The 12,181-nt window shown below is 38.8% G+C and overlaps 2 protein-coding genes across 7 annotated transcripts; one reads left to right on the top strand and one right to left on the bottom strand.

The window, feature by feature from the left end:
• The first annotated feature begins 1,527 nt into the window (after positions 1-1,527).
• Positions 1,528-5,671, top strand: LOC111482636 (nitrate regulatory gene2 protein-like). 5 transcript variants are annotated; one of them, XM_023128520.1, is made up of 7 exons: positions 1,528-1,873; positions 2,278-3,521; positions 3,606-3,692; positions 3,788-3,990; positions 4,114-4,337; positions 4,797-5,531; positions 5,580-5,671. In XM_023128520.1, exons 2-6 carry the CDS (start codon positions 2,549-2,551, stop codon positions 5,455-5,457), a joined length of 2,148 nt encoding a protein of 715 aa, XP_022984288.1. In that variant the 5' UTR covers positions 1,528-1,873; positions 2,278-2,548; the 3' UTR covers positions 5,458-5,531; positions 5,580-5,671. The 5 variants fall into 5 exon arrangements, with proteins under 5 accessions (XP_022984288.1, XP_022984290.1, XP_022984289.1 ...); XM_023128522.1 differs by having other exon boundaries at positions 1,528-1,978; XM_023128521.1 differs by having other exon boundaries at positions 1,528-1,983.
• LOC111482638 (acyl-coenzyme A oxidase, peroxisomal) lies at positions 5,129-9,938 on the bottom strand. Of its 2 annotated transcripts, XM_023128524.1 has the most exons (8): positions 9,431-9,938; positions 7,837-7,952; positions 6,877-7,757; positions 6,595-6,774; positions 6,336-6,502; positions 6,132-6,255; positions 5,855-6,051; positions 5,129-5,217 (listed from the first exon to the last, which is right to left on the bottom strand). In XM_023128524.1, the coding sequence occupies exons 1-7, from the start codon at positions 9,877-9,879 to the stop codon at positions 5,896-5,898; spliced, it is 2,073 nt and encodes a 690-aa protein (XP_022984292.1). In that variant the 5' UTR covers positions 9,880-9,938; the 3' UTR covers positions 5,129-5,217; positions 5,855-5,895. The 2 variants fall into 2 exon arrangements, with proteins under 2 accessions (XP_022984292.1, XP_022984291.1); XM_023128523.1 differs by lacking the exon at positions 5,129-5,217 and having other exon boundaries at positions 5,658-6,051; positions 9,431-9,937.
• Between the last annotated feature and the right edge of the window lie 2,243 nt (positions 9,939-12,181).

The raw sequence follows: 12,181 nt of genomic DNA, 5'->3' as shown, positions 1-12,181 counted from the left end.
AGAAATTATGAAAAACAGAGGAAAACAGAGGAAAACAGAGGAAAACAGAGGCTGGGTGTTATGCTTGCATGTCGGACACGCGTACCATTTCGTTATATCATCAACTTCCCTATCCCTTTGTTTATGATAAAAAAAACATGATTTTTTCTGTCATAAAATTCTCTACCATTCTTCCGGATTAAGTATTCATTTTATTCCAAGAAAAGGAACGAAATAAAGACAACTTTCCAGCTTCCATGGAGTCGTTTTTTTTGTGTACCGACTGAATCATTCGAGTCTTAAGAGGTAAGAAGCTTCTGTAGTTAACGTTTTGTTTGTAAGCTCGTACTGCAGAGAAGAACAACTGTTGGCAACACTGAAGAGCTAAGTTATTAAGTGGTTGTTTTGAGGCGGTGGAGCTCTTTTTTGTTGTAATATTTGCTTTTCAATGTATTTTGTACGACATGTGGCAGATCATCGAGGTCAATTTTGAAACTGTTCAAGTCCACTGCTAATAGATATTCTTCGTTTTAGTTTGTTACGTATCATCGTCAATCTCGCAGTTTTAAAATGTGTTTGATAGGGAGAGTTTGCCAAATAAGCAATAGGCGCCGATGGAGGATTGGTGAGCCACTAGATTATGGGTCTAAATGAAGAGCCACTAGATTATGGCACCACGCTGAGAATTGTCGAGTAGATTGATGAAAGCATGGTTGTAGGATAGAAGGTTCCCGCTGTCAGGCTCGAGATCGAAACAAAAGAGGAACTTTGGGTAGATGTGTTATGACCCTCCACATAATGTGCGCTCCCAATAAAGGAGGAACTCTCGGAGGAATCAACGTGGAATCTCATAATTTAAGATGGAAAACTCAATACATAGATTAAAACAAACAACATTCGGTAGGTCGTAGATGCATGGCAAGCACGACATGACTAACCTCTGCGCCCTATGTATTGCGAGTAACATCTTTTAGTTTCCTTCTCTCTGTTTAAACAACATTTTTAAATAAATGAAAAGACCAGTACAAAAAAAGTTGTATTGTCTTCGCTAATTTCTTCCCTTTTTTTCACGTGCATAGCAAAATATATATCTTTAACTATAATAATGTCTTTCCTCAATAAATAATTTTGGATTTTTCTGTCTATATGAATGTATCATATCTAAATAATTTAGATAAGAGAGATACGTAAATGAACCGAAATTATTGAGAGAACAAGAAAATATGATAACTACGAAAAAATTAAAAGAATGGAAAGTCATTAATTATACCAGACAAATTGCTATGGTCGTTCAATTATAAGAACTCCATGTTTGAAGCAGTTCTATGTTGAATGACGTTTTAGAAATGCTTTGAATGAGGACAAAATATGATGAAAAACTGGGTTGGCACGGGTATAGTCTTCACTCTTGTTGTTCTTGAGAAGGAAGAAAAATGTACCAAAAAGTTAGAAAGATGATTATTCCTTTACATGTCACTAAGTTGTCATCCTGTACCATAAGATTCGCTGCCTTACTCAATTTATAGTGTGAACTTCCAGACTAATCAAATATCTTTACAACTTTTGAAGAACAGAACTTTTTATACAATAATCAAAAGCAGAAAAAGAATGTTCAAAATTCAATCAGCTTTGTTCAAGAACACAAAGCAAGAAGAAACGGGTCGTCTCTCTCATTCCACTAACAGTAGCAGTTGCGGAGCTCCATTAGTGTAAAAATGGTGTGTTAGCTGGCAAAAGTTGCTACACAACAAAACGCCAGTTCCCTAAAAACCGGGTTTTATGGAGCCGTTGCACTTTCTCTTGTGAAAATCAGGCAATTCTGTCATCTCCTCACCTTTTCCAATAAATGCAGCTATTCTCTCTTCTGACACCAGTTTCCTCTGTTTTGTGTAATGTGATATGTTTTTGCTTTGCTTTAGTTCTTAATTCCAAAATATTTTCTCTGGTTTTTTGTCGTACCCATGAGGAGGAATGGCCATTGTAATTGTTTAATTGAACGGTGAAGTATGAATGTTTTCTAATTTCCTCTGTTTTTTGTTTTGGTGAAATCTACACATGTTTCGAGGATCTTCTTGCCCTGTTCTTGTTTTCTTCCGTTCTTAGGTTTTTGATCGATCTCTATTTTTGCTTCATCGTTACTGCATTTTCCTCTGAATCTCTGCAAAATTTTTTGTTCTAGAGGATCTTTGAAGATGGGTTATCTTTGTTTTCCGTTGATGGGTTTGATTTTGTGAGTTCTCAGTCACTGCTCATTGGAAAACAAGCTAATCCTCTGTTTTTTCCTACTCTTGAATGTAGTAATGTGAAGGTATCTCCGACTTCTCCAGCTCATTCCATTTTGTGGGTCTTGTTCCTTTCTCTACGAACACTCTTTCCTCTGGTGGGTTCTTGATTACGTTGGGGTTTTCGCGTTGCTCGTAGAGAACAGGCTGCTCTGTTTTCGCGGAAGAGTTTCTTCTGGAAATCGAGGTGGAAGACCATTGATTCCGAAGTGGGTGTTCTGATAATCAAAATTTTATGGCTCCGACATCGATTTCATGAACTGGGTTGTTGAAATTTTTGGCGAAAAATGGGTGGTTCGAACTCCAAAATCGAGAATGACGAAGCCCTACGCCTTTGTAAGGAACGAAAGCGATTCATCAAACAGGCTATCGATTCGAGGTACGCTCTAGCCGCCGCCCATGTCTGTTACGTTCAGGCCCTAAAAAACGTCGGCGTTTCTCTCCGGCGATACGCCGAGGCTGAGGTGTTGATCGAGTCGTCTCTGTCTACGTCGGCCACCGAGCTCGACAAAACACCGTCGCATTTCTCTTATCCATCGCCGTGCCCATCGCAGACCGCCGATGCTTCCGAGTCTCCATTGCGAGAATGCCCCATTACGCCGCCAATACCCACCATTAGTTACATGGTCGCCGGAGGTAGTATCCCTCTTACTGTCAAAGTCCAGCCGAGTAGCCATAGTTCTGTCTATGAAGAATCTGTTGCTTCGCCGTTGCCTCCGCCGCCGCCACCACCGCCTCATGATTTGGGATCTTCTTGGGATTATTTTGACACCAATGATGAAATTGATAGCTTCAGTTTCCTGGGGACTGGTGGGATGGAAGTGAACATTGAGAATGAGAGAATGTGGAAGCAATTCAAGGGAGCAATGACAGACGCCAATGATGAATCTCAGGAAGGGATTTCAAAACCAGAAACAGGGCAAAAAGCTTGTGAAAATGGTGACCATTTGAGTTCATCTGAACCCATTGAAGAACGAACTTCGGAGATGGCGAGACGGGACGATAAAGAGCTTAATTCGACGAGTTTGTCTTGCGAAGTTCTGCTCGAGCAATCTGGTTCAAGAGGGATGGTTAAGTTGGAGAAGAGTTTGTGCACTGAACAAGAAGATCCCTCAGAGTTCATTACTCATAGAGCTAAAGACTTTCTTTCCAGCATTAAGGAAATCGACAATCGGTTTCAGAGAGCTTCAGATTCCGGGAGGGAGGTCTCGAGAATGCTCGAGGTCAATAAAATCAGAGTTCGATACCTCGAAGAAAATGGTACATTTACGAGAAAACATCGATGATTTGTGTAATTTTCTCGAGTTGTTCATTATTTTCATTGTCGTATCTCAACTTTTGCAGGAAGTGTATCTGGTTTTGCTTTTTTCGACCCGTTGCGTCGATTACGACTCGTTTTCTGTCCTGCAAAGCCTGCCCTTTTATCTCATGGTAATTTGAACCCTTTGATTGAATATGCTGAGATAGCCATTTCCTTGTTAATCTTCCTGTAGCTGATTCTTAAGAGAGTTCTAATGAATATACAGAGCCACATAAGAAAAAAGTGATTACGTGGAAACGATCGACATGGTCTCGATCGTCTTCGTCACGGAGTCCTCTTGCTGCAAATGATGATGTTGATGACAGTGGAAGCGAATTTGTAGAAGAGTTCTGTATGATCTCTGGAAGCCATTCGTCTACCTTGGACCGACTTTACGCGTGGGAGAGAAAGCTCTATGATGAAGTCAAGGTATGTCCTGTGGAGAAGAAATATCAGATACAGATACTCAAATATGTAGAGTTTCTGATAAAGATGATATCTTGAGCTGATCATGGTAACCTCATTTTGAATGAGTTTTGTTTGTCTTTTCAGGCTAGCGAATCCATTCGGAAGGAGTACGATCGTAAGTGTGATCAACTTAGATATCTATTTGCGAAGGATTACAGTACACAAGTCATCGACAAGATGAGGGCAGTTGTCAAGGATCTACACTCCCGAATACGGGTTGCAATCTATTCTGTTGATTCGATATCGAAACGTGTTGAGAAAATGAGAGATGAAGAGATGCAACCACAACTCATTGAACTTGTTCAGGGGTAAGAAGAATGTTATTTTTATCTTCACAATCAAACGATGTTAGATTCCACCTCGGTTGGAAAGGGGAATGAAACATTCCTTATAAGGGTGTGGAAACCTCCCCCTAACAAATGCGTTTTATAATTGTGAGACGTATCGCCGAAATAGATAATATCTACTAGTGGTGGGTTTGGACTGTTACAAATGGTATCAGAGGCCGACGCTGAGCAGTGTGCCAGCGAGACGCTGTCCCCCAAGGGGGTGGATTGTGAGATTTCACATCGGTTGGAGAGATGAACGAAACATTCCTTATAAGAGTGTGGAAACCTCTCCTTAGTAGACACGTTTTAAAACCATGAGACCGATGACAATATATAACGGGCCAAAGCGGCAGATATTAGCGGTGGACTTAGCTGTTACAAACGATAATGTGATGCTGTTCACTTGCTGTTTCGTCGATAATTTTAGTTTCAGTGCAGGTTGATCAGGATGTGGAAGTCGATGCTTGAATGCCATCACGCACAGTACATAACGATATCGTTGGCATATCACTCGAAGAGTGCAGCCATGGGTACACCTCGAGCAGACGCACAAAGGCAGATATTAGTCCAACTCCAACAAGAGATGGAATGTTTTGGCCTAAGCTTTGCAAACTGGATCAACAGCCTTGCATCATATGTTGGAGCTTTGAATGGCTGGCTACAACATTGCATTCAACAACCACAGGAACGCTCAAAGAGCAGAAGGCCATTCTCTCCTCGCCGTGTCGTTGCCCCACCTATTTTCGTCCTATGTCGAGATTGGTTAACAGGAATCAACAACCTTCCATCTAATGAACTAAGCAACGCCATCAGAGTCTTCTTGGAAGAACTCAACTGTTCGATATCCGAACAAGCCGAACTACAGAGGAAACAGAAGCTTGTTAAACCAAACACTGGGGAAGAACCAGAAGGGAACGACAACAACGATAACAACAGTACTTCCTCTTCAAACTTAAGTTGCATACATTCAAGTTTAACGAAAATTCTGGATCGGCTAACGAAATTTTCCGAAGCTTCGCTCAAAATGTATGAAGATGTTAGACAGAAAAGCGAGGCTGCAGGTACAACATATTTGAATTACAAGCCTGTTAGATATTAACCATGTAATTATGGGGAAGTACAAATATTTCTCAAGTTTGGCTGCAGGTCTTGTTGATCCCTTGAAAGTCAGTTTTTTTCTCTTCATCTTTGTGATCTGAGGTAAAATTTAATCCATTGAGGACAAACGGCACATTGGATCGTGCTCGTTAATGAATCTATGAACATGTTAACGAAAATTTAACACATTAATTGCAAGTATTGAGTAATGATAATTCATTTCTTCCTGTAAACATCCATATAACTTATTATTGACAATTTAGTTGTCTCGATCTTTTCCAATACATAGAGAAGAAAAGAACAAAGACAACATGACAATTGGTATAGAATTGACACAGCCAATAGTTTTTATCAGTGATCACAATACTGATATGAGGTTTTGGTAGCTAACCACTCACCAGTGGTCCAAGTTTGAATGCAATTTTGTACTGGTTGGCTATCAGAATCCGATGTACTGCGTGTACTGGGAGTAAGCATTCGACTTCATTGCGATGGGTGCCCGAGTTACATGATCTGGAAGATCGAATGCATCGACCAGTTCTTGTGCGATGTTTCTCACTTGAAAACATAGATATTCAGTGAGCTTGTGGATAGCCTGCAGGGCAGAAGGAAAATTCACAAGAACTCAACTTGACTGAAAGAGTTATATGATGGTGTAATGCTAGCTAAAATTACCTTTGCTTTGTTGGGAGCTACGTAGTCGACATTTCGGTATGTTCCGATGTCATTCCAGATTCGATCCAAGGCGTAAAGGTCGCATACGAGTTTCAGAGTAGCCTGTGTATTTGCATTGGGACATCTGATGCAAACGAAAATATTGTTAAAACTTCAGAACAGAAAACAATATGAAGTAAGTGCAGGTGTTGGAATGAAATGAACCTTTGTACAGATTCGATAAACTGAGCGAGGATTACAGATTCAATGTGGGATTCTGCAAGAGTCAAGAGGTGATTCAGGCATCTATTCCATGCACCAAAGCTTCCAAGGTTTTTAGTATGTTTCCGGAGACGAACAGCTACACTTTGAAGTAATCGAGACGTTCGATACTGTGACATGAACACCATGAAGAAAAAGGATTATTTGCATTCGAAAATTGGAAACATTTTCATTTTCACGAAACAACTATTAGTATACTCACTTGGAAGGCATCTAACTGAAACTTAGGATCTCGGAGATGGTCTGCACTTTCCCACCGTGCCGTGACGGGATTCGGTTGAGACAGATATGTATTCATCGACTCTCGCAGGTAGTTCCATGTAACTGCAAGTGTCCCACCTTGAAATTTCTCCTGGTATTGCTTCAAGAGGTAGGCTGCAACCTAAAACGTATCAAAAGCCCAGAATGGATGAATTGACGTATAAATATACCATCATCTAAGGAAAAACAATGGCCAACAAGCAATAGATTATGTTAGCCAAACCTGTTGTAGAAGAACAGTATTGTCTCCTTCAAAAGTCTGGAAAATGTCGTGATCGTTCCTAAGAGTACCGAAGCGATTGACGACAGCGTATCCATGGCCGCCACAGGCTTCCCTGCAGGTACTCAAGGATTTCGCCGTGTAAGAAGTAACGTAAGCCTTGAGGCCTGCCGATAACGCGTGCACATCTCCAACTAGTTCTTCATCATGAGTCTTCTTCATCTGTGCATACTTTTCCACAAGTTGCATAGTAGAGAAATGGAAGGCGTAAGTTGAAGCCAGCATTGGCATAAGCTTGTGCTGCTGAGACTGGTAATCCAAAATACTGACTTCAGGCTGCTTTGGTGGGCCAAACTGCTGGCGCAACAGCGAATAACGAATAGCAATTGTGGAAGCAATCTTAAGAACACTAGCTGAAGAATATGCTAGCCCAACTCTTCCACCTACAAGTTCTCCTAATGTTGCTGCAAATCTTTTATTGATAGATGGTAGACTACTCTTATACTTCCCGTCCCGGGATACCTCTCCAAATCGATTGAGGAGATTATCTCGTGGAATTCTCACTGAACGGAATCTCAACGCTCCATTATCGACACCATTGAGGCCTACCTTGTGGCCACAATCATGGATTTCAATTCCTGGAAGTGTTTTATGAGACTTGAGATCTCTTATTGGAACAATGAAAGCATGGACGCCCATATCAGCAGTCTTTCTAGAATCATGAGTTGGCAACACGAGCTTAGCGAAAACCGTGGCAAACTTGCCGTGAACTGCAGCATTGCCAATCCACCATTTGATGGCTCCGTCATTTGGTGTATTGATAATGAATTCGTCCGTGATCGGATCGAATGTAGCTGTTGTTTGGAGACCCTGAACGTTTGAGCCTTGGAAGAATTAAAGGAAGAGATTTTAGAACAAAATGCAGAGCTACATTACTGAACAGAACTGCATAATTAGAGTTACCATGATGAAGTTCAGTCATAGCAAAGCAGCCAGGATAATCCACATTGTCAATACCATCAAAGAATCTGTCTCTGTGCTTTTTGGTTCCTAAATTGATGACAGAGCCACCCCATAGACTGCAATATGAAACATGACAATATTTTCATAAATAGAACTCAATGTGAGGCCGGAGTTGTCTGATTCAAATTTCGACCAACGCAAAACGCTGCTATTCATTGTTTCTACTCAGCCTAAGTCTACTGTTAACCGATATGGTTGGACTTTCCCTTGAGGTTTTTAAAAAGTGTCTGCTAGGGAAGGGTTTCTACACCCTTATAAGGTATGCTTCATTGCTCTCCAACCGATATGAGATCTCACAATCCACCACCTTCGGAGCTCAGCATATTCACTAGCACTCGTTTCCCTCTCCAATCAATGAGAGATCTCACAATCCACTTCTCGCGGGGCCTAGCGTCCTCGCTGACACACGTCCGGTGTCCACCCCCTTTGGGACTAAGCATCCTCACTGGCACACTGCTAAGTCTACCGCAAATATCATTGTTTCTACTCAGCAACTGTAACAGCCTAAGTCTACCGCTAGCAGATATTGTTGGACTTTCCCTCAAGGTTTTTAAAACGCGTATGCTAGGAAAAGATTTCTACACCCCTTATAAGGTATGCTTCATTGTTCTCCAACCGATATGGGATCTCACAATTCACCACCTTCGGAGCCCAGCATATTCACTAGCACTCATCTCCCTCTCCAATCAATGAGGGATCTCACAATCCACTCCTTGCGGGGCCTAGCGTCCTCGCTCACACACGCCCGGTGTCCACCCCTTTGGAGCTAAGCATCCTCACTGGAACACCGCTCGGTGTCTGACTCTGATACCATTTGTAACAGAGGATAACATCTGCAAGTGGTGGAGTCAGGCTGTTACAAATGATATTAGAGCTAGTCACCGGAATGTGCGAGGCACTAGTTGGAGTAGAGCTAGATTTTCTCCATAGTACACGTGTTTTAAAACCTTAGAAAAAAAATCCAAAAAGGACAATATCCACGGTAGACACATTTTAAAACCTTTAGGAGAAGTCCAGGAGAAAAAACACAGAGAGGACAATATCTACTACTGAGCTGTAACAACATATGAACATTCTATAGCGAAGCTAAAACTAAATTCATGGCCATCAAATTTTCTTCCCAGAAGCTTAACTTTCGTCTCCCACCCGAGAGAGGAACTACTTGTTCCAGTTAAATTCAAGCTTTGGAAGAGAAATTCCAGTTAATATTGTCTTAAGAAAATGACAAAAACAATTATCTTAAAGATCTGCAGAACTTTTTTCTTAAGATTTGGAAGTTCTAATCCAAAAATAGGAATTAAAATTAAAATTATAAAACATATGGACAAAAATAGAATCGATCCATAGATTACTAAAACCGTATTTAATGGAAAGTAAGCATTCGTGGGTCAAGTTCAATGATTCTAATTCGATAATTACCATTCTCAGCCTCCCAAAACAGTCATAATAGGGAAGAACAAAAAGAAGAAACTAAAATTTATTTAAGAAACAATGGTAAGAATGAGATAATCGAGAGAGAAGTAAACATAATGACCTGAACTGGACGCCCATTTTAATGGCGAGAGAGACATCCACACTTCCAACAGCCTCCATAATAGCGAAATACTTAGCAGGATCTTCATTAACAAACCTAAACGGCCTAATTCCGGCTTCCCTGACCAGACCTACCAATTGCTTCATACAGAGCTCCCGATGATCGGCCATGGAGATCCCCACCGGCGTCTGCAATTCAGGCCTCGAATTGAAGTACTCAAACACTCGCTCTTGAATCTCCCTGTGTTTCCCCCTCATATACAGTGATAAACTCCCCATATCCACTTCGATTTTCGCCTTCGCTTTCCCCGCCGCGCACGTTTCCATCTCCACCCCCTGCGAATCATCAAGGGGAATCGGAGTCAGGTGTAAAGACAGCCGTTCGATTCGCCGGGCGGCTGCTTGAGATTCATCCTCCGCCGTCCGATTTGGTTCTCCCGGTGATGCCATCCGTCAATCGCAAACCAGTAGAGAGAGAAGCAGAGTAGACCTACCGGAAGTCGGTTTGCCGATTACTTAAAAGAGGAAGAGGAGCTGAGGTCGTGTTCGTTAAGTAACCTACGTGTCGAGTTGTGATTGGCCCGCGTGGGTAGCAGTTAACTTGGCGCGTTTCTCAACGCAATTTGGATATGGTTGATGGAGAAAGATATGAGATTCGTGACATTTTTGACATTTTATAATATATCTTTTGTTTATATTTTTTTATTCTTCGTTGAAAATTCAAATTTAATCAAAATACATTTTGTTTATTTAAACTTAATTTTCAATTTTTTTTTTATATTAAATAACATATACTATTTATATTTTTAATCATTTCTAGTTCTTAATTAGTTATTAATATCAAATAAATTGTTCAATAGAATTTAATATTATTAAATTTGATGCAATCTTAATTATAATTAATAAAAATATTCATAAATTTGGCCTTCTATCTATTAATAAAATTTCAAAACCTTCAATAACGTCTATAATCTAAAGAAAATTAAAAAGTGTTCGGAAAATATAATTGATATTTCAAAAATTTTATTAATATTCTTAAACTTTTCTAAAACTTCAAACACACCTTTATGATTTTTTTTTAAAAAAATTAAAGTATCATTACGAGTACAACTTTAAAAAATACTCAAAAAATATAGATAATTTATGAGGTGTTGATACACGGTTAAATAGTTTATGAGGTGCTGATAGAAGCTTCGGAGTAGAAGTGCAAAAAAATATTTGGACTTTCGTTCAATAGAAGCTTTGGAGTAGCTGCTTAGAGATCTTTTGACGATGTGAAGATTGTTGTAATTTGTCAAGAATGATAGTTCATGTAATTTATTAACATTTATTTGGTTAATATTATGTGGTGATGATTGATTTATGTATGATATTAATGCGTCTATGTCTATATACAAGGTGGTGTAGGATGGTTGAGATGCATAAAAGTTTAATTGAGTTTGAGTGTCATTTTGTATTTGTGAGTAATATTTTGAGAATAATTTTGTCGAAAGACTTTGTACGTGGGAGGGTAGAATATACACTTTGTGAACACTTACATTATTGATCGAACATTTTTGTATCTATTTGTACCAATAATGATTGAACATTGAACTGAGATTATCATTGCGAGGCCAGGTGTCATTTAGGCAATGTAACCGAGGATCAACATGAGGCTAATGCTACATAACTCAAATGTTATGACACAACAACTCCCAGAAAAGCAAGTACTCCAAAGGATTGGATAGTTCAAATTCATTGCTAGCAGATATTGTTCTTTTTTTACTTTTACTTTTGAATTTTTCCACACACTTATAAAAAAAATGTTTCGTTCTCTTCAATTAATATGAGATTTCACAATCCTTTCGTTCTTATTTTCAAAAAATGAGAAGTGGTTTGAAACTCAACAGATTCCAGATTCCAAATAGACACAGCATCATATATTTTTCTTGTCTAGATACATGAAACTTGAGAAATTAACAAAAAAAATCTTTCATGACATGTGTGGACAAATATTACGACTTTCAAAACTATATAGAATATATCGAACTATAACCCTGTAATCTCAACAACGGATCCAATACACGGAAGACTGCCTCGTTGTATCCTATGCTGATGTTAATTGAACGTACGAATCTAAGTTTGTGTTCCGAATCTATAAAGAGTTGCATACCTGATTTCTTCCGCTCATAAAAAAAAAAAACATTATGTTCAAAAGTAATAGCTTATGATTTAAATAGACTTGTTTTAAAGTTTCATAAAAAAGAAAATACACAATTACAGCTGTAAATTTGGGTTATCCATATCGATATTTTGACCCATACCGGCAAACACGTAATTGCACACTGAATTGGGCTTTTATCGAGTTCAGCCCATTCTAACTTCTAAGCAAAAGTAGGCCCAATATTTGATATGGGCTCGATGAGCCCACCATTTGGTTTCAACGTGAAAATTTTTCTAAAGAAAAATAAGTAATAAAAGTTTTTAAATTATTATTATTATTATTATGATAATAACCTCGACCAAAAGGTTAGAAATTCAAATATTTATCTCGGTAAAAATTTTATTCGACAAAGCCGTAATTTTAAAAAATAAGCTGGTTATTTAAAAATATTATTAGTAAAAAAAAAAATGACTTTAAAAGGAAAAAAAAGAAAATAATATAATTTTTTTAATAAAAATTCAAAATATATTTTTTTTAAAAAGACATGAATAAAAAAATAATAAAATATATAGAGATTTTTTTGTGTGTGTTTTTTTTTTTTTTTTTTTT

Source organism: Cucurbita maxima, unplaced genomic scaffold (genome assembly GCF_002738345.1).
Source record: "Cucurbita maxima cultivar Rimu unplaced genomic scaffold, Cmax_1.0 Cma_Scf00008, whole genome shotgun sequence".
NCBI classification, from domain to species: Eukaryota; Viridiplantae; Streptophyta; class Magnoliopsida; order Cucurbitales; family Cucurbitaceae; genus Cucurbita; species Cucurbita maxima.
The sequence above is the reverse complement of the archived record's forward strand: the minus strand, read 5'-3'. Positions and strand labels throughout refer to the sequence as shown.

Bases quoted from the DNA above. Each gene is read 5' to 3' on its own strand.
- LOC111482636 (XM_023128520.1), top strand. From the start codon at position 2,549: ATGGGTGGTTCGAACTCCAAAATCGAGAATGACGAAGCCCTACGCCTT. The intron at 3,693-3,787 runs GTAATTTGAACC...ATGAATATACAG, and splicing joins GCCTGCCCTTTTATCTCATG to AGCCACATAAGAAAAAAGTG. The intron at 4,338-4,796 runs GTAAGAAGAATG...GTTTCAGTGCAG, and splicing joins CTCATTGAACTTGTTCAGGG to GTTGATCAGGATGTGGAAGT.
- LOC111482638 (XM_023128524.1), bottom strand. From the start codon at position 9,879: ATGGCATCACCGGGAGAACCAAATCGGACGGCGGAGGATGAATCTCAA. The intron at 6,256-6,335 runs GTTCATTTCATT...CGTTTGCATCAG, and splicing joins TTTATCGAATCTGTACAAAG to ATGTCCCAATGCAAATACAC. The intron at 6,052-6,131 runs GTAATTTTAGCT...TCTGCCCTGCAG, and splicing joins TAGCTCCCAACAAAGCAAAG to GCTATCCACAAGCTCACTGA.